Source organism: Papaver somniferum, unplaced genomic scaffold, assembly GCF_003573695.1.
Source record: "Papaver somniferum cultivar HN1 unplaced genomic scaffold, ASM357369v1 unplaced-scaffold_154, whole genome shotgun sequence".
NCBI classification, from domain to species: domain Eukaryota; kingdom Viridiplantae; phylum Streptophyta; class Magnoliopsida; order Ranunculales; family Papaveraceae; genus Papaver; species Papaver somniferum.
The window spans coordinates 8,235,678-8,261,790 of NW_020624820.1; the positions used below are offsets into that span (position 1 = coordinate 8,235,678).

At 37.5% G+C, this 26,113-nt stretch overlaps 3 protein-coding genes and 1 long non-coding RNA gene across 5 annotated transcripts; 1 reads left to right on the plus strand and 3 right to left on the minus strand.

Moving 5' to 3' along the window:
- Nucleotides 1-51: 51 nt before the first annotated feature.
- On the plus strand, nucleotides 52-932 carry LOC113336645. The gene is made up of 2 exons (XM_026582293.1): nucleotides 52-380; nucleotides 481-932. The coding sequence occupies exons 1-2, from the start codon at nucleotides 253-255 to the stop codon at nucleotides 689-691; spliced, it is 339 nt and encodes a 112-aa protein (XP_026438078.1). The 5' UTR covers nucleotides 52-252; the 3' UTR covers nucleotides 692-932.
- Nucleotides 933-1,019: 87 nt separating this feature from the next.
- Nucleotides 1,020-6,003, minus strand: LOC113336644 (preprotein translocase subunit SCY2, chloroplastic-like). Its single transcript, XM_026582292.1, has 13 exons — nucleotides 5,854-6,003; nucleotides 5,135-5,629; nucleotides 4,836-4,924; nucleotides 4,649-4,728; nucleotides 4,435-4,524; nucleotides 4,025-4,116; nucleotides 3,438-3,521; nucleotides 3,174-3,315; nucleotides 2,892-3,008; nucleotides 2,292-2,421; nucleotides 2,066-2,189; nucleotides 1,858-1,964; nucleotides 1,020-1,525 (listed from the first exon to the last, which is right to left on the minus strand). Exons 1-13 carry the CDS (start codon nucleotides 5,936-5,938, stop codon nucleotides 1,436-1,438), a joined length of 1,725 nt encoding a protein of 574 aa, XP_026438077.1. The 5' UTR covers nucleotides 5,939-6,003; the 3' UTR covers nucleotides 1,020-1,435.
- A 299-nt stretch (nucleotides 6,004-6,302) lies between these two features.
- On the minus strand, nucleotides 6,303-9,613 carry LOC113336931 (pentatricopeptide repeat-containing protein At4g02820, mitochondrial-like). Of its 2 annotated transcripts, XM_026582646.1 has the most exons (3): nucleotides 9,499-9,613; nucleotides 9,257-9,429; nucleotides 6,303-7,625 (listed from the first exon to the last, which is right to left on the minus strand). In XM_026582646.1, the coding sequence occupies exons 1-3, from the start codon at nucleotides 9,611-9,613 to the stop codon at nucleotides 6,369-6,371; spliced, it is 1,545 nt and encodes a 514-aa protein (XP_026438431.1). In that variant the 3' UTR covers nucleotides 6,303-6,368. The 2 variants fall into 2 exon arrangements, with proteins under 2 accessions (XP_026438431.1, XP_026438430.1); XM_026582645.1 differs by lacking the exons at nucleotides 9,257-9,429; nucleotides 9,499-9,613 and adding an exon at nucleotides 8,362-8,420.
- A 1,413-nt stretch (nucleotides 9,614-11,026) lies between these two features.
- On the minus strand, nucleotides 11,027-12,317 carry LOC113336862. Its single transcript, XR_003354038.1, has 3 exons — nucleotides 12,247-12,317; nucleotides 11,535-11,668; nucleotides 11,027-11,181 (listed from the first exon to the last, which is right to left on the minus strand). It is a non-coding gene; the product is annotated as an uncharacterized LOC113336862 (long non-coding RNA).
- Between the last annotated feature and the right edge of the window lie 13,796 nt (nucleotides 12,318-26,113).

The window sequence follows — 26,113 nt, forward strand, 5'->3', positions numbered from 1 at the left end:
CGAAATAAGTTGATTATTATTATTAAATTGGATATTTAAAACAACCTGAAACAGTAGAAAAATAGTATAACTTACTGTAAATATCGCTCACTCACTCTCCCCTAGCTAGTGCCTGTAATAAATATATATGCTGCTTTCTGCTCACATACACACACACCAATCACAAACCTAACCCCTCCCCATCTTTCTCTTCCGTTTACTATTTCATTTTGTCCTCCTCCACCAACCTACTTGTGTTCTTCTTCTACTTCAATGGCTACAGGATCAGATGAATCTAGTAGTACTAGTACTGCTGCTACTGCTGCATCTAGTCTCAGTATCACTGTTGAAAAACCTTCTAGTTCGCAGTTAACCGAGCTGAATATCAAGTCATGGCCAAAGTAAGTACGAAATCCATTTATTTGGTTCTTTTGACTATTAAGTTGTAATACATATTTGCTTAGTGTTTTCTTTTTTCTTCTTGTTGCTTGTTTTTGGTAGATGGGGTTGTCCACCGGGGAAATTCCCATTAAAATTCGATGCAGAAGAAATATGTTATCTACTAAAAGGAAAAGTTAAAGCATATACTAAAGGATCTTCAGAATGTGTAGAGTTTGGCGCAGGTGATCTTGTTACCATCCCTAAAGGCCTTTCTTGTACATGGGATGTTTCCGTGGCTGTCGACAAACACTACAAATTCGCTTCTCCGTGATCATCATCATCTCCACGATACAACTAATTATTATTCAGTTTTTTTTCTTCATTTTTTTTTTTTTTTTCCATTTTCTTATCATAACTTAGTTTGATTTTTAGTTTAGAATGTTGTTAAATGTGATGATGGAATCTAGTCAAAGAAAGAGGGAAAAAAATATTACGAGTCAATGCATGTCGCGTTCAAAGTAGTAGTATATATTTACTTTGTGTGAAATGAAATGAATGAGCCTTTTAATGTTTCCTTTGACCGGTCAGAAGCTTGGTTTTATTATCACGTGCAAGCATATCAGTGTTTATCTTCTTTATCACGGCTAAAAGGAAATAAATGCACACAACAAGAGTCATTGGATGCCATGGAATATTTATCCAACAACCTTTACCATTTATCTGGAGGGATTACAAAGGTAAAAACAAATGAATTTACCAGTTGATAAAAAGAAATTACTGCGATAGTTACAACTTACAATTGGGTCGATAGATAGATCTTGCCCAATGAAAATGAATCCCTGGGCCTCGAGAGTAATGCGTCTTGGAGTCGCTGAATGTGGCTGCAGCTGCTACAGTTGTCTTTCTGCGGGTTTGATTGATGCAGGATTCAAGGTTGCTGGCGACTATGTGTCGCTCAAGATATGTCATTAGCAGTAGATCAATAATAGTTACAGAAAGTGTCACAGAACAGTGCAGCTTTAGAGGCGATTGCCAACATGAGAAAGGTTTGACGGGGGTACAAAGAGCACGCATCTTAGACACCATAACGCTGTAGAGCTTTACTCAAAGTGGGCATTACGTTGTATGCTTGATACGACCTACGAAGTTCAATGATTGAACCCACCTGAAATAATAGTAAAGGTCAAGTATAATGTTAGTTCTGATCTTGAAGAATCAAGAGATCAAAGGAAGAGTAAAGAAGAACTTGACTGCAACACGATGATCATGCTGAATACGTGTAAAGAATGAAATCCACAAAAGTTGAGAGGTTGCATAGACATGAACCCAGATATTAGAAACTAAATAACACCTAACTATCATCTGCTATCTCTTATATGACAAAGAGAGCCATATCAACCAAGACGACACAAACAACGAAGTCACCGACAAACTCCAGAAGATATGGTGGTATTAAGGGACTTTTTATCCAAAGGCAGAGCTTAGATCAGCACTTACAATGATTAGAATTGAAGTGAACCCTATAGAGAATCCCTGATTCATGCGCCGTAAATAGTGGTCAAGCACAGATGATGTAGTAGCAAGAATGCTTAACAGTAGTCCCCCTGCATCATTTCAACAGAAGAAAAGAAAAAGCTACAAGATTAATGTGATGCATATATAGTATATCAAATAGTATAGTTCAGATTTTTGGAGGAATATGTACCCCAAAAACGTGTTGATGCTTGAATCTTCGTCAGATGCTCTATAGTGGCCTTTCCGGGCTTTATATTTGGTATTCTAGCACCCATTTTGTTCAAGTAATCAGCAATTTCCTTTGGCAAGTTGGCCTGAAAATTTAATGATAGTTAAAACATATTTTTTACCGGATGAAAAATTCAGGCATCAATTGAATATTAGATCAAGGAACTACCAGATCAGGAGATACTTACAATATCAAAGATGTTGAATACAAAGACAAAAAATGCATAAATTGAATAGTAAACCCATGGTGCAGCACCAAGCGAACTCTCAGGGTTCAATATCTCTTTAACACGCCCCCAAAACGGCGAACCTAGGAGACTGCCAAGAGATGCTCTGTATTAGTGATTGAAACAAAGTGTATATACCAGCTGATATTTTAGCTAAGCATGCCAAGTCTAGTCCTGTAACAAAGGTGTGGTTGTCATATCCTCCTAATAATATCAGATGTAAGTAAAATAAAGGACGATATTTTAGCTTTGTAGTCCATTTCTTAATCATTAATTAAAGCATGCTATGTTTCAGTTCAGTCCTGTAACAAAGATGCGATTGTCGTATCCCCTTAATAATATCAGATGTAAAATAAAGGAGGATAAGTTAGCTGTTATGTTTTTCCTTTCCAACGGTACATTTTTATGGAAAGTTAATAACAGTGATTTTTATCGAGTAAAAAAAAAATCACTAATTTTGTAACAAAAGCAGTTAAAAAATGAAATGTCTTCCGCAAAGGTTTTCATGTCCTAAAACTGCATTCTAATTCATCCACTTACGCTAATCGTTTCGTAACATACCTGGCGAGTATGCTAGGAAATGCCAAGAGATAAGTAGTCGTGAGAACAGGCTGCATTCCAGATGGATTAATGTTGAATGGTATATAGGGCTCCACCTCCATAATTGGAGATTCATCTCTGCAAACCAAAGGCAGGTGTCAAAACGTGCACGCTGTATCTCTACCATGTGAATAAACGGAATACAAAGAAAACAATAGTTCCTGGATTATGGTGTTTAGATTTCTTTTTTCAGTTTTTTTTTTCTTCTCTATTTTGAAACCAGATGTTGAAAGCTACTTTGACCTTGCAGCAGAAGCGAGTTTAAACCCATAATATTGCAGCTTGATCTTCCTGCAACCCTCTGTTACTACCACGGCCCACATAGTGACAACAGCAAAAACACCCAGCACACCCAGAATATAGAGCCATAACCTCACACCAGTTCCTGCATGATAATATGACTTGAGTTCCTGGGAACAAAGATGTATAGTGAATGGAGCATAATATTGGACATATGAACCTTTTAACTCAATAAACTCCTGTGTGGAGAAAATCCACTTCACCTACCAGACAACTGCGACAACATCTTGTATAGTGTATCTGTATAGCCAGTCAATATGCCCGCACAAATGATAAGAGACGACCCTTGACCTGAAGCATGCAGAACTAATAAGAGATGGAAAAAGGTTTCACATCATTTATTACAATGCAATACAAAGTAAAAGTTTCTACAAGCACACTCCATGTCTGTACTTTACCATCACCTCCAGGTTCAAGTGTATTACTCTTTCCTACGGCTGTGCATAACTATTGATCCAATTTACGGAATTATATATAGCAGAATCAATATTCACATTACTCAGTCTCTATCTTTAAAGGCGTCAACTGATGCATACTGTTGCACAAAGTCATGGTGCATCATAGTCTCTACCCTTAATTTGATGATATTCTTAAAACTTCGTGTATTCTGTCTTTTCTTTTAAGAGGACTCTGGCTACAATTGCCAACTGGCTTATTATGCAGCCATGAAAGGATAATAAGAAGATGGTATATTCTGCTAGCACCCACCTAGAAAAATGAGTGGCATAAATAAAATATTGTGATCCGACAGAAACAAGAATATAAAATAGAAGATCAAATACTGAATAAAATACCGAATCCAGAATCTGTTATCTTATCACAAATCCATGTTGTGGTCATTGCACCACAGACCAACAAAAAGGTTGTCACCATCACATGCTTAACTCTGCAAACAACATGAATTGGGTGATTACCACATAGCATTTGGCTAGTTTTTTTATGTCTATAAAAAGAAACTGTAACATGAGTGTGGAAACAGATGTGATAGAGCTAACTTAGACTTCATCCACAAAGAAGCGATTATAAGCTACTAAATTTCAATTGAATGCCAGCATGAATAGGTAACATGCACAGCAAGTTCAATCGAGTGACAAATAAAGAACTAGGTAGTAACCCACCACAAGGCATAGCATGTATGTCACTTTTTATAATAATGAGGTCTTAGGTTGTAGATTGTTAACAAAAATAGTGCATATGTCACTACCTGTAAGTAGCTGCAAAGATAGAATATGGAAGTGAATAACAAGCAAGGATAACTGCCTCCACTATGGCGAATCCAAGTGAAATCCACCATCTGAAATGGACATATAAACCCAAAGGGTTTGTCTCCTTTAGCATAGATCAAGCAAAGACAGGACGGAAATGAAAATTGCTAAGCAAGGACTCGTCTCACTGCTTGAGTTGAAAACTAGACACACATATAACTCTTTATCTTCTCATGACCATCTAATCCTTCTTTCCGCAGCTTTACAAGCGAAGGAACAAGGTGACATAGTACCTGAATATGTGTTTCACAAGTTATATTATATAACATATAAAACAAATAGCATAAAAATGATGATGACTAGCTTTTATCTATATCAAAATGGGAGTGACTGCGTTTACCTGCATAAGAATAGATGCTCCTATCTGAGGGCTGATTCCAAGCTGGAAAAGTGACAGCTTAAGTTCTGCCGTCAAATCTCCAAGTTCATCTGCCATTAATGATAACAATTAACCACGTGAGCGGAGATAAAGCAGAAGATCCTGCTATTATCAGCTGAATTCTTTAAAAAGTTTTCTTCAGAATATGAGCTCCTTCTAGCACATTTTCATATAGTATCACATTGGGTGGTTCCATTTAGAATGGTAAACAAGAGCATTGCTAAACACATAAACTTCCAGAAAACAAAACGAGAACTTACCAACAGATCCAGAGACAAAACTAAGATAGTTTTCAGGTATCAACCGCCTATCAAAACCAGGCAACGGGATAAAATAACCAATGCGACTCATAACAATTAGAACAGCCGTCACAAACAACCTCCGCCGTATTTCACTTTTGAAAAATGATTCAGCAGCATTATTAACAACAGATCCCAACCGAACAAAATTCAAGAATCTATTCTTAAACATTTTAGGTTTGGGTTTCAAGACTTCAGTAATAACAGAAGCATCAACCGAATTGCCTTCATCTGCTCCACCATCAGGTATCGGCGCACGGTGTGAGGAGTGTTCAGGTGGTGCCTCAACATTAGAATAGTTGTCCGCACAATAAACAAGAAACCTTTTATTGAATTTAGACGACAAGGATCTGTTTAATAACAAAGAATGCCTTCGCAGAGAGCGCGATGCATTGTTGACTGTGGATAAGTAAGTTCCAGAGTGACAAAACTGGAGCCTGCCTTCAATTCGACCACCTAAATAACAAAAATAACTCAATTTTCAGACCCTATTTTTCAAAAAACACAAACTCCTCTTCTACTACCACCAGGTAATCAACATGAATTCTTGTTGGGGTTATCTGAGTTTCATCCTAACAAGTCAGAAAACTATGTTTTGGCATAAATGAATGATTTTTAAACTGCCTGATATTAACATTAAGAGTGAAAAATACAGAAAGATAAATGGGGGAGAAACTTACTTGGAATTCTGAGAGATTTGGTTCTGAAGAGCTTGAGATGAAGACAATTAGTACCAGAAAAAGAAGAAGAAGTTGTTGTTGTCATAACGTAACACCCCAATTCAGTAAAACCTAGTTAGGGTTTTGATGAGAATGAAATGGTTAACTCCACAGACTCATCCAGAAGAAAAGCAAAAGATTTTTATTTGGAGGTTTATGAAGGGGTTTTTATTTGATCTGTCGGCTTTAAGAATCTGACAGGCTAATTAATAAAGTGACGTTTACAGTGGAAATATCACCTTTCTTTATGGTGGCTGCCCAGGAATCACTTTCCGGATAGGGGCGGGCAAAAACCCACTTGGTGCTACTCAATGATAAATTTCTCTAGAACAGAAAATCATGATTTTATTGATTCAACATTTGGAAACCTTTGAAATGAAGATTAAATTACTGTTTGAATTGATGAACGATGTAACTAGTTTATAAAATAATTTCGACAGCAAAACTAAATAAGAAAGATTGTTTTGCATTGCCAATTACAATTTATCTCCAGAAAGTATCTCTGGAACATCACTTATACAGAGTTCGCTTGCAAGTTGTATCTCTTCGTCCTGCTTAACATCATCCTTTGCCATGCGTTCAGCAACCATTACTGGAACCTTACCCGCTTTTTCATACGTTCGTAGTAGAGAATTGTATGATTCAATTGTCACATACTCTGCATTCCTAAGAGTATTCAGTAACTTCTCAGCATTTACAGTATCACCCTTCATCTCAAGTACACCAAATATTTTTCGAACAATTTCTTCATTTGGTACCCATCTCTTCACGCTTTCAATAGCTTTCTTGAAGTAATCCGTGACTTTATCGGTGTTTTCTGTTTGCAAGTAACCACATGTAAGAAGCTCGAATGTAGTATAATTGGGAGATATTCCTTTTTCTACCATGTGGTCAAGAAAACTGTCGGCTTTGTGCATCTGATTTTTGTTAATGTAAGCTGCAAGGAGTATATTTGAAATCCTCGCATCACCTGTTGGAGACACAGATTCCCACTCTCTGTATATCTTTTCAGCTTCTTCCAACTCCTCAAGTTTCAAAAATGAAGCTATCACGCTCAAATATTCTGCATCGTTCATCTTACGGAATAATGATTTAATCTTCTTCAGCGTTCTTTTTACCCCATCTTTATCACCCAAATTTGCATGTAAGGTAATAAGGGAAGAAAAAGCAACCCGATCCTTGCGGTCAACCCCTTTTTCCATCTCCTTCAATGTAACTTTGGCCTTCTCGTGGAGATCATTTTTCAGGTATAAATTGGTTAATGTACTGTACGTCATCCAACCTGGCTCTAATTTTGCGTTTGTTAGCATCAGAAAAATCTTTTCAGCATTCTCAACATTATTTTCCAAAGCACACACTGACAGCCATAGATTGTATGTAACCACGTCAGGAGACGTATTCTTCTCTAACTCTTTAATCACTGTAGGGACTTTATCCAATTTCCCAGTTGAAATGTACAATGAAATCATGTGATTATAAGGAAGAGCATCCTTTGTGAAACCACATTCTGACATTTTTCTCATCAGAGCTTCGGCCTTGACTGTTGACTTGTTTTTTACGTAGGCGTGGAGTAGGGAATTGCATGCAGCTTTCCCCCTCATCTCCTCCGGGAGATCTTCAAAAAACTTCTCTGCACTTGATAAGCCACGAACTTTTGTAACCAAGTCCAGATGGAGAGCATAGTCTCCTGCCAACAGCTTTATGTCCTTTTGAACTCCCATCCATTCACATACCTGCACAAAAAATGACAGAAATTGCTTATACAAGAACTCCTGATTTCTCAGGGAAGGCTGGAAGTTCAAACTAACGCTTGTATGTCTAAGAGAGGGAATGGGGGTCTCAAATTGCTCTTCTTTATTCCGAGGGGAACTTTTTTCATCTTTGGACCAACCAACAAACAAGACAACTGATTAAGTTCTTTTGAGTGGCATATAGAATAATATGAAGTAAAAACAACAAGAAAATATAATAATGTTTCCTAAGCATTCCAATATAGCTCCCTTAAATGGGCAAAACATTGAAGACGAGAAAGATTGACACCAAGAAGTATTGAAGTTCTAGGATCCCCACTGACTAAAGTGGTCTGAAAAGGGCTGTGTAATGGCATCAAAAACATAAGATTCTTGTTTGGAATAACAGAAAACTATGCTAAAGGAGCATAAAAACCTAACCCATAGTTTTTAGAACACATATTTTTCTTTGGGAAAGAGGAGCAAACTATCTACTATACACATTTCAGAATGCATACCCAAATTTATAAAGGATACACTAAGGACAATTGGGAGGGCATACCGAAACCAGAGGTATGCACACTGACAAGTCCACACTGGAATTCATTGTATGGTCCCAGTCTTTTAACTAAAGAGAAAATATTTCTGTCCTAAACAAGGCTTGTTTGTGGGTTTTGTTACCAGTCACATGCCTGAAAAGGAACTTGAGGGAACACACTAACAAGACAATGAGCTCTACCTTGCATGTGGATATGACAACATACTTCTTCTTTCTTTGTACTCAAGTGCACAGCCAAGTTAGTATTGTTAAGAACGTAGAATTAAACAACACACCATAGCCTATAGATCATTAGACTTCAACATCGAAACATAACGAAATCAGTTAGTATTAGCATATTATTAGGAAAACTAAAGACGAATAGAGAAATATCTCAATTGAGTATACATGGCAAATACATTCCATTCATAGCTGACGCAAGAAAATGTTGCGCTACAGGATTGGTAATAACAAGGTACTTTTTAACGTGATTTAACACCCTAAGAGTCTTGCTAGTGAGTGACAGGGTTGACCGATCTACTTATGGATGCTATTGTGGCACAGAGGAACAATTCCACATTTCACATCCTCCTTAGTATATGATGGCCACCATGTAGATGTGATTGCTCTACTCTTATACATATATATATATATATATATATATATATATATATATATATATATATATATATATATATATATATATATATATATATATGAAAGTTTATACATCTATGTGAACTTGAAGATCTCGAGTTGTCCACTTCAAATTGGAAACCTCAAATCAGTATAGAAGTTGCACTCAGTTTTATTTGCTCAAGAGTGTATGAGACTGGACAAGGAGTTTCATTTGCTTCCCAAGGATCATATGGCTAATGAATACAAGATGGAGGTTAAGAAATGAACCTCCACAGAGTCTTTTTTCAAGATCAATCATATGTTTGTGGGTCATTTTCTTAACAAGATTCTGTCTCCCTAAATACAAAAATTCAAAAAATTCTCTACTAAAACCCTAAACCCAGATTAAAAAACATACTCAAAACTCACAGATTTCATGAAATTGAACATAAAATTAAGAGAGAGTGGGAGAGATGACCTCAAGGGCATGTTTGTAGCGTTTGAATTTACGAAGTTCACGAACAGCTCGATTGAGTTCATACTTTCGAGCACTCCTGCCTTCTTGAATCCATTCATTTATACATGTCACTGCACTTCTTTTTGCATATGTTAGCCGCAACAGTCTTTTTCCTATTGTATCTACTCCTCCTCCTCCACCACTACCACCACCATTACCATCACAAATGGATTTATTGGCTTTGCCACCACCATATTTACTACCTTTTAAGGAGATTTTACCGTCGCCGCCACCATTCGGCACAACAACCTCTTTTGCTGATTCTACTGAATATAACCGCCGGACATGGTGAAGAACTCTTAAGCTACGCCCTAACATTTCTTCTCCTCTGGAGAATGCTTGGTTTAGTTTGCAACTCCGAACCCAAGTCGCGTATTATGTGGCATTCCCGGATTATTCGCGAACCGTTCACGAATTTTACGTATCCCGAATGATACGTCCGCTTAATTCGCCATAAATTCTTTAGTTTTTACTTTTTAAAGACTCCACTTTTTGGGCTTTACTGCCTCCCGATCATACACGACCGAATATTAAAAGTGTTGTAATTTTTATGAAACAAAAACGACTGAAGAGATTTGAAGGTGAAGGTGAGAGAGATCTCAAACTCACTAACCAAGCATCTAAACCACCATACGACGTCCTCTTGGATAACTAATGTTGTATATATTATTAATATCATCATATTAAGTTTATTTTTTCTTTAAATAACTCACACATATGCATAAAAATTGGTCTATGACCTTATAAATACAAATTATTTGTTATATATAGATACCGAATTTTCAGAACCGAACTCACATTTATAAATCGAATTATACACGTACGTATGCCGTTCCGAATTACTGACGAATCACGTCCCGTTGACCGAATTTTGGACCGAATCTGGATTTTACAAAATCGTATAATACTCGTACGTTTGTCGTTCCGTACATTTGCCGAATCCCGAATTGCTAACTAGGGTTACACCCTCTTTTCACCGTTACGGTATGAAAAATTGGACTTTAAAATCGGTTTGATATCGGAACTCATAGGTCCTGTGTTTTGTGGTTGTGTCTAAGAGTAAAAAAAGAAACCTATTACAGGGGCTCCAAGGATAAGGTTTTGAGGGTTTCTATGGATTCACCTATCCTAGTTATGGACTATAATTTACATCGAAATATTTAATATAACTTCTGAATTGGGATATCTATACAACATCGATGTATTTAGTATCGGATACCGACTTGTTTCGACCGAGATTGTGACCGGTACACTGGTAAAACTTCATTTCGGGGAGATCTCGGTTCCAAATATCGGAGGAACTTTTAGAATTCTTAGTTCCAAATTTTATATACATATACAATATTCTGTACAGTTTGTACCCTGTTACACCTTCATTTCCTCTTCATATATATAGGAATCCTGTTATAGGGGCTCCAAGTATTTGGTTTTGAAGGCTCCTGTGGATTCAACTATCCTAAATATGGATGAGGGGGGACATATTTTGTTATCAAAAATACAAAAATACCCTATGAAAATCTAAATAATTAGTAATTACCAAACCTAAAACCGGTCAAAAAAAAACAAACTAAACCTAGACCCATAAAAAGGAAACCCGTCTCTTCTTTTCCTCTTTTTTTTTGGGCTTTTTATAAATTTAGGCATGTTTTTATTATGGTTTACAAATCTAAGCCTGTTTTTTTATTTCTTACAAAACTAGGTCTTATTTGACCAAAATTGATGGATGGAAAGTTAGCACCGTTAAGAGGATTTAAAATGACAGAATGGTCCTTTGAATCGTTGGTTTAAGATTTAACTCAGATAAGTCAGTATGCATAGACTCTATACACCTGGACTCGAATATGCCATGTGGATTATGTACACGTCGCCATTTTTGACACGTGGCACTGCAGCAAAACAAAAAAAGGGAGAGATTTGTGAGAGAAATGCGGAAGGATAACCAACTCGTTCCAACACCTGCCACGATTAAGTAATAAACTAATGATAGCACAAACAGAAAAGAGATGTGATAGAAGTTTCAATCCTTGAGCAAACTAAAGCTAATGTGGAAAGGGAGAGTGAATCATACTTCTTGATATGAGTAAAAGTTCAAAATTAGCTGGAAGAATAAAGTTTCTCAGGATACAAATGTATTCTTTTATTCTAGACTACTATGATGGTATCAACGTGCATATATACATGGGATGAGAGCTAGCCCATGTCCCATTTAACACTTACTGGAATGCTTTTTAGTTTTTACCTTTGTACGAGATAGACGCCGGACACGAACATTCAGCTCATGCTGTTGCTGTTCGTCCCAAGCTGCGACAGCCATATCACCTCTCTGATCAAAAGCTGTTCGCTTCTTTACGAGCCAATCCATGCTTGTGAAGCCTGAAATAACAGTGATGAAAACAAGCTTAAGAACAAAGATATACCATCCGGAAGGTGGTCAACACGTTCGCATATCATAAACAGAACTGTAAATGGAATCATGGCCGAATTTGTATCCTCAATGAATTAGAGTAAATATACTGAGATTTCTACATTCAACTAGTTTGTCCCCAATACAAATTGATTATCTTGTTTTAAACATACCGCAACTGGTCTTACAATCGGGTCCAACAATGCAAATGTGGAATAACTAAGAAGCTTGCTGTTCTGATCTGTCTTTAGAAATCCATCCAAGTAGGCTTAAGCAAATGAAACTGTATTACTTCAAGGTTAAAGGAAATTTGATTGACAGTTTAACCAAAACCAAATATCTCCTCGAGATATTGTCAACTGAGATCACAAGGCTTACTGCTAAAATAATGAAATTAGGCAAGGCCTTCGTACAATTTCAATCATAAATAACCACAAGGAAACGCCACCTAATCAAGATGTACCATGAGGCTGGCATCATACACTGTTTTAACAAAACTAAACACTAGAAGAGCATCATGAATAATATTGAGAGTAACAATTCTTACCTTTATGTCATATTGTGTGCGCCTCTCGTCATCTATGAGCAACTCATAAGAAGCTAGTATCTTTATGAATCGAGTTTCAGCTGTTTCACCTTCCTCAAGAGTTCCGCTACCATTATATACTTGAAAAGAATCGATCAACACAAATTAGTTCACATTCCAAGTACCCTTCTTTGTACAAATTCTTTCAAATCAGTACTGTTGGATTAATTTCAACATAGAAGTCACTAACAAGCTGGTTAGGAAAAGATTAGGAAATTGATGTAATCCTAAGGGAATTAGAAGTCATCTAGTTCTAAGAAAAGGAAAGACATGTAATAAGGTAATAGGACTAGGAAAAGGAATTCATAGTTCTATATATATATGATCACCAAAGTTGTGGTTGATCATATGAGCAAGATTAGAGCTTGTATTTAGTTTTGAGAGATTTTCTAAACATCAATAAAGAGAGTTGTCTTTATATAAGCTAAGTTTCATCTTGCAGTTGCCATTAATTGGTATCAGAGCTTGTTTCTGAGCCATGGAAAACGAAACCACCATTGTGGGTGCAAAACAGTTCACGCCACCATCAATACAAGTTCCAATCCTCAACGCCACAAACTACACAGTATGGGCCATGAGAATGAAGGTACTGATGAAAATCTACAAAGTTTGGGAAACAATTGATCCTGATACATTGGACCCAGACAAAAACAATGTTGCCATTGGATTACTCTTTCAAGCAATACCAGAATGTCTTGTTCTACAAGTTGGTGAATAGGAAACTTCAAAGAAAATTTGGGATGCAATAAAGGCACGTAATCTCGGAGCTGATCGAGTTAAAGAAGCCCGTCTGCAAACCTTAATGTCTGAATTTGAAAGAGTGAAGATGAAAGACACTGATACTATTGATAGCTTTGCTGGAAAGCTATCAGAGATAGCCTCAAAAGCTGCGTCAACCTCTATACTATTAAAATGGGTTTTGATGTTAATTGTTGACGATTGATAAGTATTGTCGTCCATTAACGGGGCTATGGTTTTGATTGGACCTTGAAGTGACCGCAACACTATAACCAAAAAGGAACTTGGTTACCAAACGGTTACCCATGTTTAACCATCAAGAAAGTTGGTTAGCAAACAGATTGTTTGGTTTTTTTTTTACAAGCGGTTTGAACCTTAAAAAAATGATTTTGGAATTATTTATTTTAATATTCCTTGTCAAGGTCCTTTACATTTAGACTCCAGCTTAACTCAAAAACAATATTTTGGACTAAAAAGTACTTGGGCACCATTATTGTGTCTTGGGTGCGGAAACTATTTCTTCGCAAATCATAAAACCTTTGACAATGACAATGCACCATCTAAAAGGTAGAGATAAATGTGCCCTTATATTTCTAAGCAATGCGTTCCAATTTTTGTGGAAGGACTCACAAAAAGGGATATGAGTCATTTTTTTTCCTTCCATTTTTCTGCTTCATCCATGATACTAACGAACCAGTATATAGTGAAGTATGACAACAAGAGATTCACTATCTCTTATAAGATATTCAGCTTAAAGTAGGTGGTTGACATGCATAATGAGATCATCTTGACTTTTTGAGATAAAGAAATTTCTCAAATTCAGCTAATTATTATAGCAAAGTTGAAAATGGAAATAACCCCGAAGTAGATGAGGGTTAAACGTACCGTCTCATATAAAGCATGTGAAAATGGACATATATGTCATGAGATAAACATGTATTTTTTTTCCAGCAGTAATGAAACCAAAGTACATGTATAAATTGAACATGGGATGAAGCTAACATGTAATTCTATCTCTCACCAAAGAGTTGGCAATAAATCTTCTTATCGGTATTGGTACAAGCAATGTAATGAGGGTACCATAGTAGCAACCAATTTCCATAAGAAGGTCATACTTTAGACATCAACTTTAATGACAATAAGAACTTTTCTTAGGCAATTGATTTAATTAAACTAGATCCAATATCTACGCTTATGGAATGAAAAGTACATCATTCCCACGAGGCATAAATTCTCTAAAGCACTTGAGATATATCTGGTTGAAAAATATATCATCCCCCTGAAACGTAACATATATTCACTCTAAATTACTTGAGTTGAATCCCACTTTTATTACGTAATAAGGCCACAAAACTTATTAAATCTCTCAAGACTCAATGTCTAACTGATAGTGGTTTTTCTCCCACTAATTTAAGGAATGTACACTAGTTGTTGAACTAATTCCTTATAATGTGACTACGATGATTGGATTATCGAGCGAAGTACTGCTCAAAATTTGTTGTCGAGATGAAACAAAGACTAAAATTCACATAAGCTCTGTACGTATTAAGGGATAATCACACCTTGTTAAATTCCAAAGAAACCCATGTAAATGGATATCATGTGGAACCTCACAATATGAGAATGTAATTGATTGCATCTTTCATAATATCTAATATATTTGGAAGGAAATATATTTTAGATAAATTAATGAGTCAATCTAGTGAAATGTAAATCACTATAGTATTTGGATTATTGAATCCATATTGACTCCGACGATGAAATGTTGGCAATTGGCTCAGTCTTTGGGCATAACCATAAAGCAACGTTGGTTGTGACATGATGATCGTTTTGAAAGGAATTGTACGAACATCAATTTATTTGAGTGAACAAAAACGGGAGAAAGATTGAAGAATGCAAAATGGCAGCTGATGAGTGCCAAATATTGTATATAATTTATCCCTTTTTGTTGGCATTTAACTCATCTTTTATGCATTAATTCTACATTTTATCCCATATTCTGTATTTTCATTGTTTTCAAGAATAAATATTTTTATTAATTAATTTTGCATTTTTAGGTAATAAATAAAGTTCGGATGAGTCGCGGAGCGAAAAGAGCGGAAAAGTAGTGAAAAGCCGGGAGAAATTACGCAAGGAAGCCGCGAAGAATGGTGCGCACAACCTCATTTTCTACACACAAAAGCGCCTCCGTTCTCAGCCATCAGATCAGTTCTCAGAAGCATCCGACGGTCGCTCCTTCATAGAGCATCAAAATCTGAAGTCTCTGCCGAGCACCACAGCGCTGTAATTCCAAGCCTTCAGATTAGATGGTAGTTGAATCCAACGGTCGCTCCCTTGCTGTTCATCAAAGTTTGATATCTCCGCCTAACACTACAACACCTAACTCCATCTGGCATCGTTGATTTCGTTGTATCAAAAAATCTGACGGTCGCTACAAGCTTCACTTCACATCACCGTCCGATCTACCTACCAGCTTCGCATCTCGCGGCCCATCTCACGAAACATCAAGACTAGATGGATTCGCTCAACACTCTATCACCCGAGCCCTACCACCTAACCAAACAACCCCCTTCTCCCATTCTATCGAACCCATCTACCACCATCACCCCCCTCTCTGCAGAACCACCTCCTTCCCTGCCGCACCACCATCATCACCACCACTCCTGCAACAGCCACCAAACCACCAACTCTCCACAACAACCACAACCCATCACTACTATCATCACCCCTATCACCTATTACTCTATTTCAACAACTCCACCATCCTCTTCACTGTTAGGATTGGATTTGGTGAATTAGATTGATAGATGAAGCAATTGGAGGCGTGGATAGCAGCAGGAGCGTCAGAGGAAGAATGGGTCGTCGCACATGGGAGGAATTGTGCCATAAAATTAGGTAATTTGCAAAACCTAATTTCACTGAATTTGGGGGAAAATTGGGGAAAACCCTAATGATGTAATTGGGTATAAATTGGGACTATGGGTTGTGTTAGAAACCATGCTTGGAGTAGCCTGCATCCAGGACTCTCATGTCCTGTTAAATGCGTATCACTGCATATGTTTAAGTTTCCATTTTACTCATGCTTGGAGTAGCCAACATCCAGGACTCTCATGTCCTGTTAATTTTCAATTTACAAGCTCAATTACAGTTCACTTGTTATGCTTAATGTTTTTAGTTCAATTTGCTGCTTGTTTAATGTTCATGTTCTGTTAATTCCTGTTTAATGTGATGTTTCTGTTAATGTTTTTAGTTTCATCTCCTGTTAACATGTGTCCTGTTTAGATGTTGTTCAATGTTAGTTCAGTTAGTTGTGATCATGTTTGTTGTTGCTCCTGTCACTGTCAGTTACATAATGGAATGCTAGGCTAGATACATTTGAAGCTTTGTGCTAATTGTGTAATGGAAGAAATCAGTGCTTAAAGCAAGCTGATTTTCTTGCCATTCCCTGTGTATGCTTAGGTTGCACTGTTGATTGAGCATTGGGAGAAATTAGTGCTCACTAGTGACAATGAGCAAGCTAATTCTCTTCCCATTCTTTTAGTATACCTCCTGTAATCTTGCCTTAGCTTAGCCTTGCTCTGTTAGCTTCACCACATCCTTGCCCTTGGCCTTAGGCCTTGGTTCATCTTGTTTTGTTCTTTGCTTTTGCCATGTGTTGCCCTGTTTGTGTTTCCTTTTGTTTATTTTGTTAGCCATCTTCTTTATTGCATTATCTTTGCTTTACTGCCACATTTGCTTCTGTTGCTTTGCTTCTCTTATTCCACTGCCCTGCAGCTGCTGTGCAGCACTTGTGCTGCATTGCCTTCCCTTACACTTGCAGTGCTGCTGCTTTCCTTCCCTTGCAGCTGCCCTTCTGCTGCTGCTGTTGCTGTTGTCTGCTGCAGCACTACTGCTGCATTGCTCTCTTCCTCTGCCAAGCTGCTGCTGCTGCTGTGCAGCACTTGTGCTGCTGCTGCTGTTGTTGCTGCTGCTTCCTGCAGCCAAGCAAAGGCCCATCTAACTGAGCCCAAAGCTCAGCTCATTTCAAAAGCTGAGCCCAATCCAATTCAGGCTTAACCAAAGCCCAGTTGTTTAACCTAAAGGCCTAGTTCTCAGTTCTAAGCCCACTGTCTATTGTTTGTACAATTGAGCCCAAGCCTAAGTTTAAAACCAAAGCCCATTTACACTTCAGAGACCAACTGAGCCCAAGCTCAGTTCATTTTATTGTGAACAAACCCATTAGCACTCAAAGCCCAATTTAAGCCAAAAGGCTTCATAGCCCAATAGCAATTTAGGAACCCAAATAGCTAGAAACATTCCAAACACACCCGATCTCTGTGGATCGACCCGTACTTGCACGAGCTACAACCGACGACCGTGCACTTGCGGTATTACTGTAGGCCCCCGTTTTCATTGCGCTTCATTTTATATACTTCTCCGGGCCTGCCAAGTTTTTGGCGCCGTTGCCGGGGATAATTTTTAGGACCTTTTAGAAGCCTACCAAGTTTTTGGCGCCGCTGCCGGGGACCATTTTGCATTTAAATTTAATATCTTCGGGGACTAACAAGTTTTTGGCGCCGTTGCCGGGGATTGGTGCTGTGTTTTATCTGTGTTTTTTTTTAGCTATTTTGTATTTCATTTCATAGCATTTGCATCTGCATCTGCTTCATTTCATTTGCTGTTGGACCTGCTGATTCTGAACCTGTTTTTCCTCTGCTGGGACGCCACCAAGGAAAAGAACCAAAACCCAACTGGGTTTTTGCAACAATATCAGAGCAGCTGGGCTGTGCTAAAAAGGTAAGCCTAAACCCATTAATTGAGAGAACCCAACCTGTGGGCTTCCAAATTTTTAATTGTGGGCTTGTAATAATTAACCCAATTTTTTGGGCTTTTTATTTTTCTATTTTGGGTTTGTAATAATTTATTTGTGGGCTTGTTTGTTTAATTTGTGGGCTTGTATTTATTTTGTGTGGGCTTGTTTAAATTCTTCCATTGGACTTGTATTTTGGACTCTGGGTTTAAACCCAGCTGAGCTTATAACTGATTGTGGACTTATATTCCACTCGAAAGTGGACCTCGAAACCAAAGTTTTAAAACAAACGTCGGGCCTTAACCAACTGGGCCAAATTAAACTTTCAAAATTAAAACTTGGATTTTCGCAGCCTTCCTTCCACTTCATTAGAGGCTTGCACAGTGGGCGTGCTCCCCAATTCAAAAACCAAATTTTATTTTCTTTTTTTTTAAAAAAAAAAAAAAAAAATTTCCTTTTGCTCCCATTCAAAAACCAAATTTTATTTTCTTTTCAAAAAAAAAAAAAAAAAAAAAAAAAAAACCAAATTTTATTTTCTTCATTTTATTTTCTTTCTTAAAAAATAAAAAAAAAAAAACCAAATCTTCTTGTAGATAATGTGTTAGTTAAATTTCCTTTTGTATATATTTTGCTAATCCAATATGATCTCGGCTGAAATATGTTGGATTTTTGCCTTGAATAACGGAGTTTTAATTCAGCTTTCGCCGAAATCGGGTATTCTCTCTCCTTTTACTCTACTCAGCATGTCCCTTTCCATATGTTGCATTTTAATTCTTTCCATATTTTGAAACATTGAGGACAATGTTTAGTTTAGGTTTGGGGGTATAGAGTAGATACCATGATAATTTGCCATAATTAAAAACGAACTCCTTCTTCTTTTTGAAAAAATTGAAAAATTCCAAAAAAAAAAAAATCAAAATTCAAAAAAAAAAAATTAAAAAAATTAAAAAATCATAAAAATGGAGCTCATTTACCTTGAAATGTTGACTCTTGTGCAAATTGTATTTTTATTAGGAGTCTTAGTCTAGATATTTAGGCACCCTGATTCTAGCACAATTCACATAGTGATAAGAAATTTGCACGCGCACGATCTACCAATACATGTATGGCCTCGATCTTCAAGGTGTTTGATAGGAAGTTACGATTGCCAATCACTTTAGAATACTGAACGAAACTTGACTAGCTTGTTCTTTGGTTGGTTGGGATAGAAGGTGGAGGTTACATTAAGAAAGACAACCATCGAATTTAACTGGGTGCATCAAAAAGGGCTACCTCTTGCAAAGTGTCATGTAATTTTTTTTCCTTTTGTATGTATCAAAAGTGTTTCTTTGTTCAAAAAAAAAAAAAAAAAAAAAAAAAAAAAAAAAAAAAAAAAAACGATGTATATTCAGAAAAAAAATATATCAAAAAAATACAAAAAAATCAAGTATTTATCAATTCCATCATCTCTTGTTCCAAAAATAAAAGAGAATAGTCAATGTAAATAAGAGTCATGTAAATAGTCATCTTTTGTTGTTTCTTTGTAATAAGCAAGGAGGGTGTATGCCATTGATGTACAACGCGAGAAATTGTGAAATACCTCCAACTCATTCACAATTCTCGTAAAGTCCGGACAGCTAGCTAGATTTCGACCTCAGTTCTTAGCCTGAGAAACTATCTCTTGGTGATTAGTAGTCATGACTTCAGATCTTTCTTTACACATGTGTAGATACACTTTACACTCTTATCACATGTCCTTATTTGTTATCAGTGCTAGGATTGTGCCTTCGATAGCTAGATTGACATCTCCATTTTGCTGTGAGCTTAACTGTTTTGCACATGTCACATTTGATGGAATCTGAGCTTATATTTTGTCCTTAGGTTTTGTAGGCACACCTCTGGTAAACCTTCACGAGACTTCAACTCGTCCACTAGGGACACTTAGTGGTTTAAAAGGCTTAGTGCATACGCTAAATGCATTCGAGAGACCAGCGACAGTGGTATAGTTAGGATTTCCTTAGTTTTGTTTTACTTGAGGACAAGTAAAATTCAGGTTTGGGGGTATTTGATGAGTGCCAAATATTGTATATTTATTTATCCCTTTTTGTTGGCATTTAACTCATCTTTTGCATTAATTCTACATTTTATCCCATATTCTGTATTTTCATTGTTTTCAAGAATAAATATTTTTATTAATTAATTTTGCATTTTTAGGTAATAAATAAAGTTCGGATGAGTCGCGGAGCGAAAAGAGCAGAAAAGTAGTGAAAAGCCGGGAGAAATTACGCAAGGAAGCCGCGAAGAATGGTGCGCACAACCTCATTTTCTACACACAAAAGCGCCTCCGTTCTCAGCCATCAGATCAGTTCTCAGAAGCATCCGACGGTCGCTCCTTCATAGAGCATCAAAATCTGAAGTCTCTGCCAGCACCACAGCGCTGAAATTCCAAGCCTTCAGATTAGATGGTAGTTGAATCCAACGGTCGCTCCCTTGCTGTTCATCAAAGTTTGATATCTCCGCCTAACACTACAACACCTAACTCCATCTGGCATCGTTGATTTCGTTGTATCAAAAAATCTGACGGTCGCTACAAGCTTCACTCCATCATCACCGTCCGATCTACCTACCACCAGCTTCGCATCTCGCGGCCCATCTCACGAAACATCAAGACTAGATGGATTCGCTCAACACTCTATCACCCGAGCCCTACCACCTAACCAAACAACCCCCTTCTCCCATTCTATCGAACCCATCTACCACCATCACCCCCCTCTCTGCAGAACCACCTCCTTCCCTGCCGCACCACCATCATCACCACCACTCCTGCAACAGCCACCAAACCACCAACTCTCCACAACAACCACAACCCATCACTACTATCATCACCCCTATCACCTATTACTCTATTTCAACAACTCCACCATCCTCTTCACTGTTAGGATTGGATTTGGTGAATTAGATTGATAGATGAAGCAATTGGAGGCGTGGATAGCAGCAGGAGCGTCAGAGGAAGAATGGGTCGTCGCACATGGGAGGAATTGTGCCATAAAATTAGGTAATTTGCAAAACCTAATTTCACTGAATTTGGGGGAAAATTGGGGAAAACCCTAATGATGTAATTGGGTATAAATTGGGACTATGGGTTGTGTTAGAAACCATGCTTGGAGTAGCCTGCATCCAGGACTCTCATGTCCTGTTAAATGTGTATCACTGCATATGTTTAAGTTTCCATTTTACTCATGCTGTGGAGTAGCCAACATCCAGGACTCTCATGTCCTGTTAATTTTCAATTTACAAGCTCAATTACAGTTCACTTGTTATGCTTAATGTTTTTAGTTCAATTTGCTGCTTGTTTAATGTTCATGTTCTGTTAATTCCTGTTTAATGTGATGTTTCTGTTAATGTTTTTAGTTTCATCTCCTGTTAACATGTGTCCTGTTTAGATGTTGTTCAATGTTAGTTCAGTTAGTTGTGATCATGTTTGTTTTCTGTCACTGTCACACTAATGGAATGCTAGGCTAGATACATTTGAAGCTTTGTGCTAATTGTGTAATGGAAGAAATCAGTGCTTAAAGCAAGCTGATTTTCTTGCCATTCCCTGTGTATGCTTAGGTTGCACTGTTGATTGAGCATTGGGAGAAATTAGTGCTCACTAGTGACAATGAGCAAGCTAATTCTCTTCCCATTCTTTTAGTATACCTCCTGTAATCTTGCCTTAGCTTAGCCTTGCTCTGTTAGCTTCACCACATCCTTGCCCTTGGCCTTAGGCCTTGGTTCATCTTGTTTTGTTCTTTGCTTTTGCCATGTGTTGCCCTGTTTGTGTTTCCTTTTGTTTATTTTGTTAGCCATCTTCTTTATTGCATTATCTTTGCTTTACTGCCACCTTTGCTTCTGTTGCTTTGCTTCTCTTATTCCACTGCCCTGCAGCTGCTGTGCAGCACTTGTGCTGCATTGCCTTCCCTTACACTTGCAGTGCTGCTGCTTTCCTTCCCTTGCAGCTGCCCTTCTGCTGCTGCTGTTGCTGTTGTCTGCTGCAGCACTACTGCTGCATTGCTCTCTTCCTCTGCCAAGCTGCTGCTGCTGCTGTGCAGCACTTGTGCTGCTGCTGCTGTTGTTGCTGCTGCTTCCTGCAGCCAAGCAAAGGCCCATCTAACTGAGCCCAAAGCTCAGCTCATTTCAAAAGCTGAGCCCAATCCAATTCAGGCTTAACCAAAGCCCAGTTGTTTAACCCAAAGGCCTAGTTCTCAGTTCTAAGCCCACTGTCTATTGTTTGTACAATTGAGCCCAAGCCTAAGTTTAAAACCAAAGCCCATTTACACTTCAGAGACCAACTGAGCCCAAGCTCAGTTCATTTTATTGTGAACAAACCCATTAGCACTCAAAGCCCAATTTAAGCCAAAAGGCTTCATAGCCCAATAGCAATTTAGGAACCCAAATAGCTAGAAACATTCCAAACACACCCGATCTCTGTGGATCGACCCGTACTTGCACGAGCTACAACCGACGACCGTGCACTTGCGGTATTACTGTAGGCCCCCGTTTTCATTGCGCTTCATTTTATATACTTCTCCGGGCCTGCCAAGTTTTTGGCGCCGTTGCCGGGGATAATTTTTAGGACCTTTTAGAAGCCTACCAGCAGCATATCTCTCAATAGGTGTTCTCTAAAGTAATAGATGCACAACCCCCTATTGCTTTTAAGTAAGAAAGCATATCACTTAATTCACAAAGTCTTCAGTAAAACAGGATTGAGACCATCCTAAAATGCAAATGGTAACCAATCCAAATTACAAAGAAAACAAGGTGAAATTTACAAGAATATTCATGCAGAATGCGGACCACTAAAGTGACTTATAGCTCTGGTGAATGTTTTGACATTTTGGACAAGTTTTAGTTCCCAAGAAATTTGTGTTTGGAAAACTACTGGCATATATTTTACATGTAAGGGATCACCATCCCTTGTAAATGCTAGCGAGTGTACATCAAAAGGATTTGATGGTTATTGCATGTTTAATAGGATCAATGCAGAGCATCCTGTATCCCATGGTCTCGCAAAGGCTATCATCAAAGGTTACAGATGGTGCCTAAGGCATGGTTATGCGTACAAACATACCTTTAACTTCTTGGGAATATGCAATATTAACGCATCTTTACTTAATTCATTTTAGAACCCACTATTAATCAACCTTTTATGCGTACCACTTGGTAACTGGATATAAGCCTGACATTCACATTCTTACGCATTTTTGGTTGCACTACATATGTGCCATTACGATTCCACATCGTATTATGATGGGTCACGAAAAAAATTAAGTAGTTATGTTGGATATTTACTCCCCAAAATTATCCGCATTTTAAAAACTTTGGCATGAGATCTCTTACCGCTAGATTTGCGGGTTGTCATTTTAATGAGACAGTCTTCCCGTCGTTAGGGGGAGATAAGAAAATGTATTTTCTAAGGGAACGACAAGAATTTTCGTGGTGTGTTCCCACTGTATCTCATATTGATTCTTGTACTCCACAAATGTAAATGTGAAGTGACAAAGAATAATCGATTTCAGAAAGTGAAATGATATCGAAAACGTGACAAGATCACACTTACCAGCTGCAAATGTTCCTGCAAGGTTAGAAATCTTCAGTATGGGGTACACCATAGACTATAAGGTGTTGCAACTACACTAAGTGGAAGTGTGGTTAAAGTCGTGGCTCCATAAAGGAAGTTGGAGAGACCACTTGGTTCGATCAATCCTCACCTAGAAAGGAAGTAGATGAGTAAGGCACAACCTAATTTGTATCATTAATGAAATAATCTCATTTTATTGTCTCTGACTATGTCCATGAATCAATACTGGAGGACGCTCCGAAGTTTAATGATTCCAGAGAACAATGACATCCCAAGTGGATTATGAGAATGCGCACGAGTCAATGGAAAGATCATGCGAGCATATTGATGATTAATTTCTTATACACTTTCTTAAGGAAATAAAGCAAGATGGGATCGAACAAAGCTCCTTGTTGCTTAATTTCAACGAAGAGCATATTTTACATATACAATCCAGGTAGAACTTGGTTCTTTGACAAATATGCAGGTATTTGGTGTGGTATTGCTAACCAACCAAGTGTAAAACCTAATTGACATACATGATTATTTGTCACAAAGCATAATGAGAAGAAAGAAGTCTTAAAGTAAAAGGACTCGCATTGTGGCATGAGGTTTCTCACAAAGCCCTGGAATTGTTCTCTTATAATAAACGTTATAGTGTTCCGCTACTTAGTTAGCTTGGTAATTTCAAAAGGACTTGAAATGCAGCATATGTATGTGGTTGTTACGTATATCTGAAAGAATCAAGAGATAACAGATATTTACAAAAGTATTTGATAGTCTTTTGTTGCCCAAATCAAATGATTCTAAACCACAGAGTGCGTTTACAGTTAGATAGAATTGATTCAAGCAATCAGGCGGATGTGGTATACCCGTCTAAGTGGCTATTTGATTTGAAAGGGATAGACAAGTAAGTTATTTTTCCTTCCGTATTGATAAGAAAGTTCCTGATTTGGAATTGTAGCTACTTATGTTGATGGTACAGACATGATGTGTACTCTTGATGTAATAAGAGACCTTAAAAGCTATTTAAAATCCGAATTTGAGATGAAAAATCTAGGGAAAGCTCGATCGAATACTGAGCTTGTGGTATATTATTCCACCAGTTTGCATATGTCTAAAGTTGTCAGGTAAGTTAACAAAAAAATGCATCCTGATAGCACTCCCATGATTAATTGAGGTTCAACTATAAGTAAGTAACCATTTCTTCCAAAGGAATATGAAAAAGATGTGTTGGGAGATGAAATTCCCATATCTAAGTACAATAGGCACATTTTTGTACTTAGTATAATAATGTACTCGATCAAAATTTTACATCCTCAGGGAACTTGTTAGCTAGATATAGCTCCGCGCCAACGCAACGTCATTGGAATGGTATAGTAAATGTAATCATTTAACCATTGACATAAATTTGTTTTATCCCTGCAAAGACATAAAAATAAATGCTAATGAAAGTGCAATCCAAAAGTTGTTGATTATGAAGGAACAATAATCTCTTCTCCAACGAAAGTAATCAGGGGAAGATGTGGTAGACTATTTTCTAAGTCATTACCAATATTCAGTTTCGAAAAATACATGACTAAACGAACAACTCTGAAAGTAATCTGGGGGAGATGTCGACATCAGGGGGAGGATCCAAGGATATGATGTCGACATATTTTACTTCGAAATCGAAGATGTGTTGTACTCTTTTTCCCTTCGATCGAGAATAGTTTTTTCCAAAGGGTTTTGTTACTCTACAAGGTTTTTAGCGAGACAACACTAAAACATCAAGTATGTTGAACGTTGAAGACATAAATATCGCGTTGATATTACTGAAAATATCTGAATCAAAGAAATGAAACGTGATAGTCTGTTAAGCAACGTAACTTCCAGAATCAACAACATGGTCTTATAAGCTTTCAAGTCACCAAGGTACAGTGTGATAAACTCCTTTTGACTGCATTAGACTAATGAAAATTGTCTGACATCAGGGGGAGCATCTAATGGTGTGTTGAACTTTTTCCTTCACGGATGTTACTTTTTTTCCACAGGGTTTTGTTACTCGGCAAGATTTTTAATGAGACAACAACAAACACCGGGAATGTAATTTCCCAGCTAAGACTATTGTCTTTCCTACAAGGATTTTCTTCCTTAGGAGTTGTGAAGCAACTAGTCAACTTCGACGGAGCCAAGTGATCATCTGCAACGGATCACCTTTACTTGCATTTGTCGCGTTGTACTATTTTCCCTTCGTAAAAGTTTTATCCCACTGGGTTTTCTTTGTCAAGGTTTTAATGAGGCAACGTATACGCATCCAATTATGTTATAAGTCTACTTAATGGTTTACTCTTTTTATTTAGTTCAGGTATTGTCCCTATTGGTTAGCCTGCCGAATTTTTAACGAGATAATTAACTTAGACTCGTCGATCTTTAAAGATCGTATTGCATGTGATGAACTACATGTAAAGTACAACAACATGTGAAGTACTACGTGTGAAGAGTTGTACCAAGGTTTTATCCCACTAGGTTTTTCCTTGTCAAAGTTTTAGTAAGGCAATTGATTTTGGAACAAGTCATCAAGGAGAGAATGACATTTGAAGACTCACATTATAAGCACTATATGTGTAGAACTACATACGAAGTTCTATTGGACCGCACAAGGGGGAGTGTTATAGGGTCTACGTCCCATGGATGTACGACCCAGTTAGATATATAGAGTTTTCCTTTAGATGTATACGAAG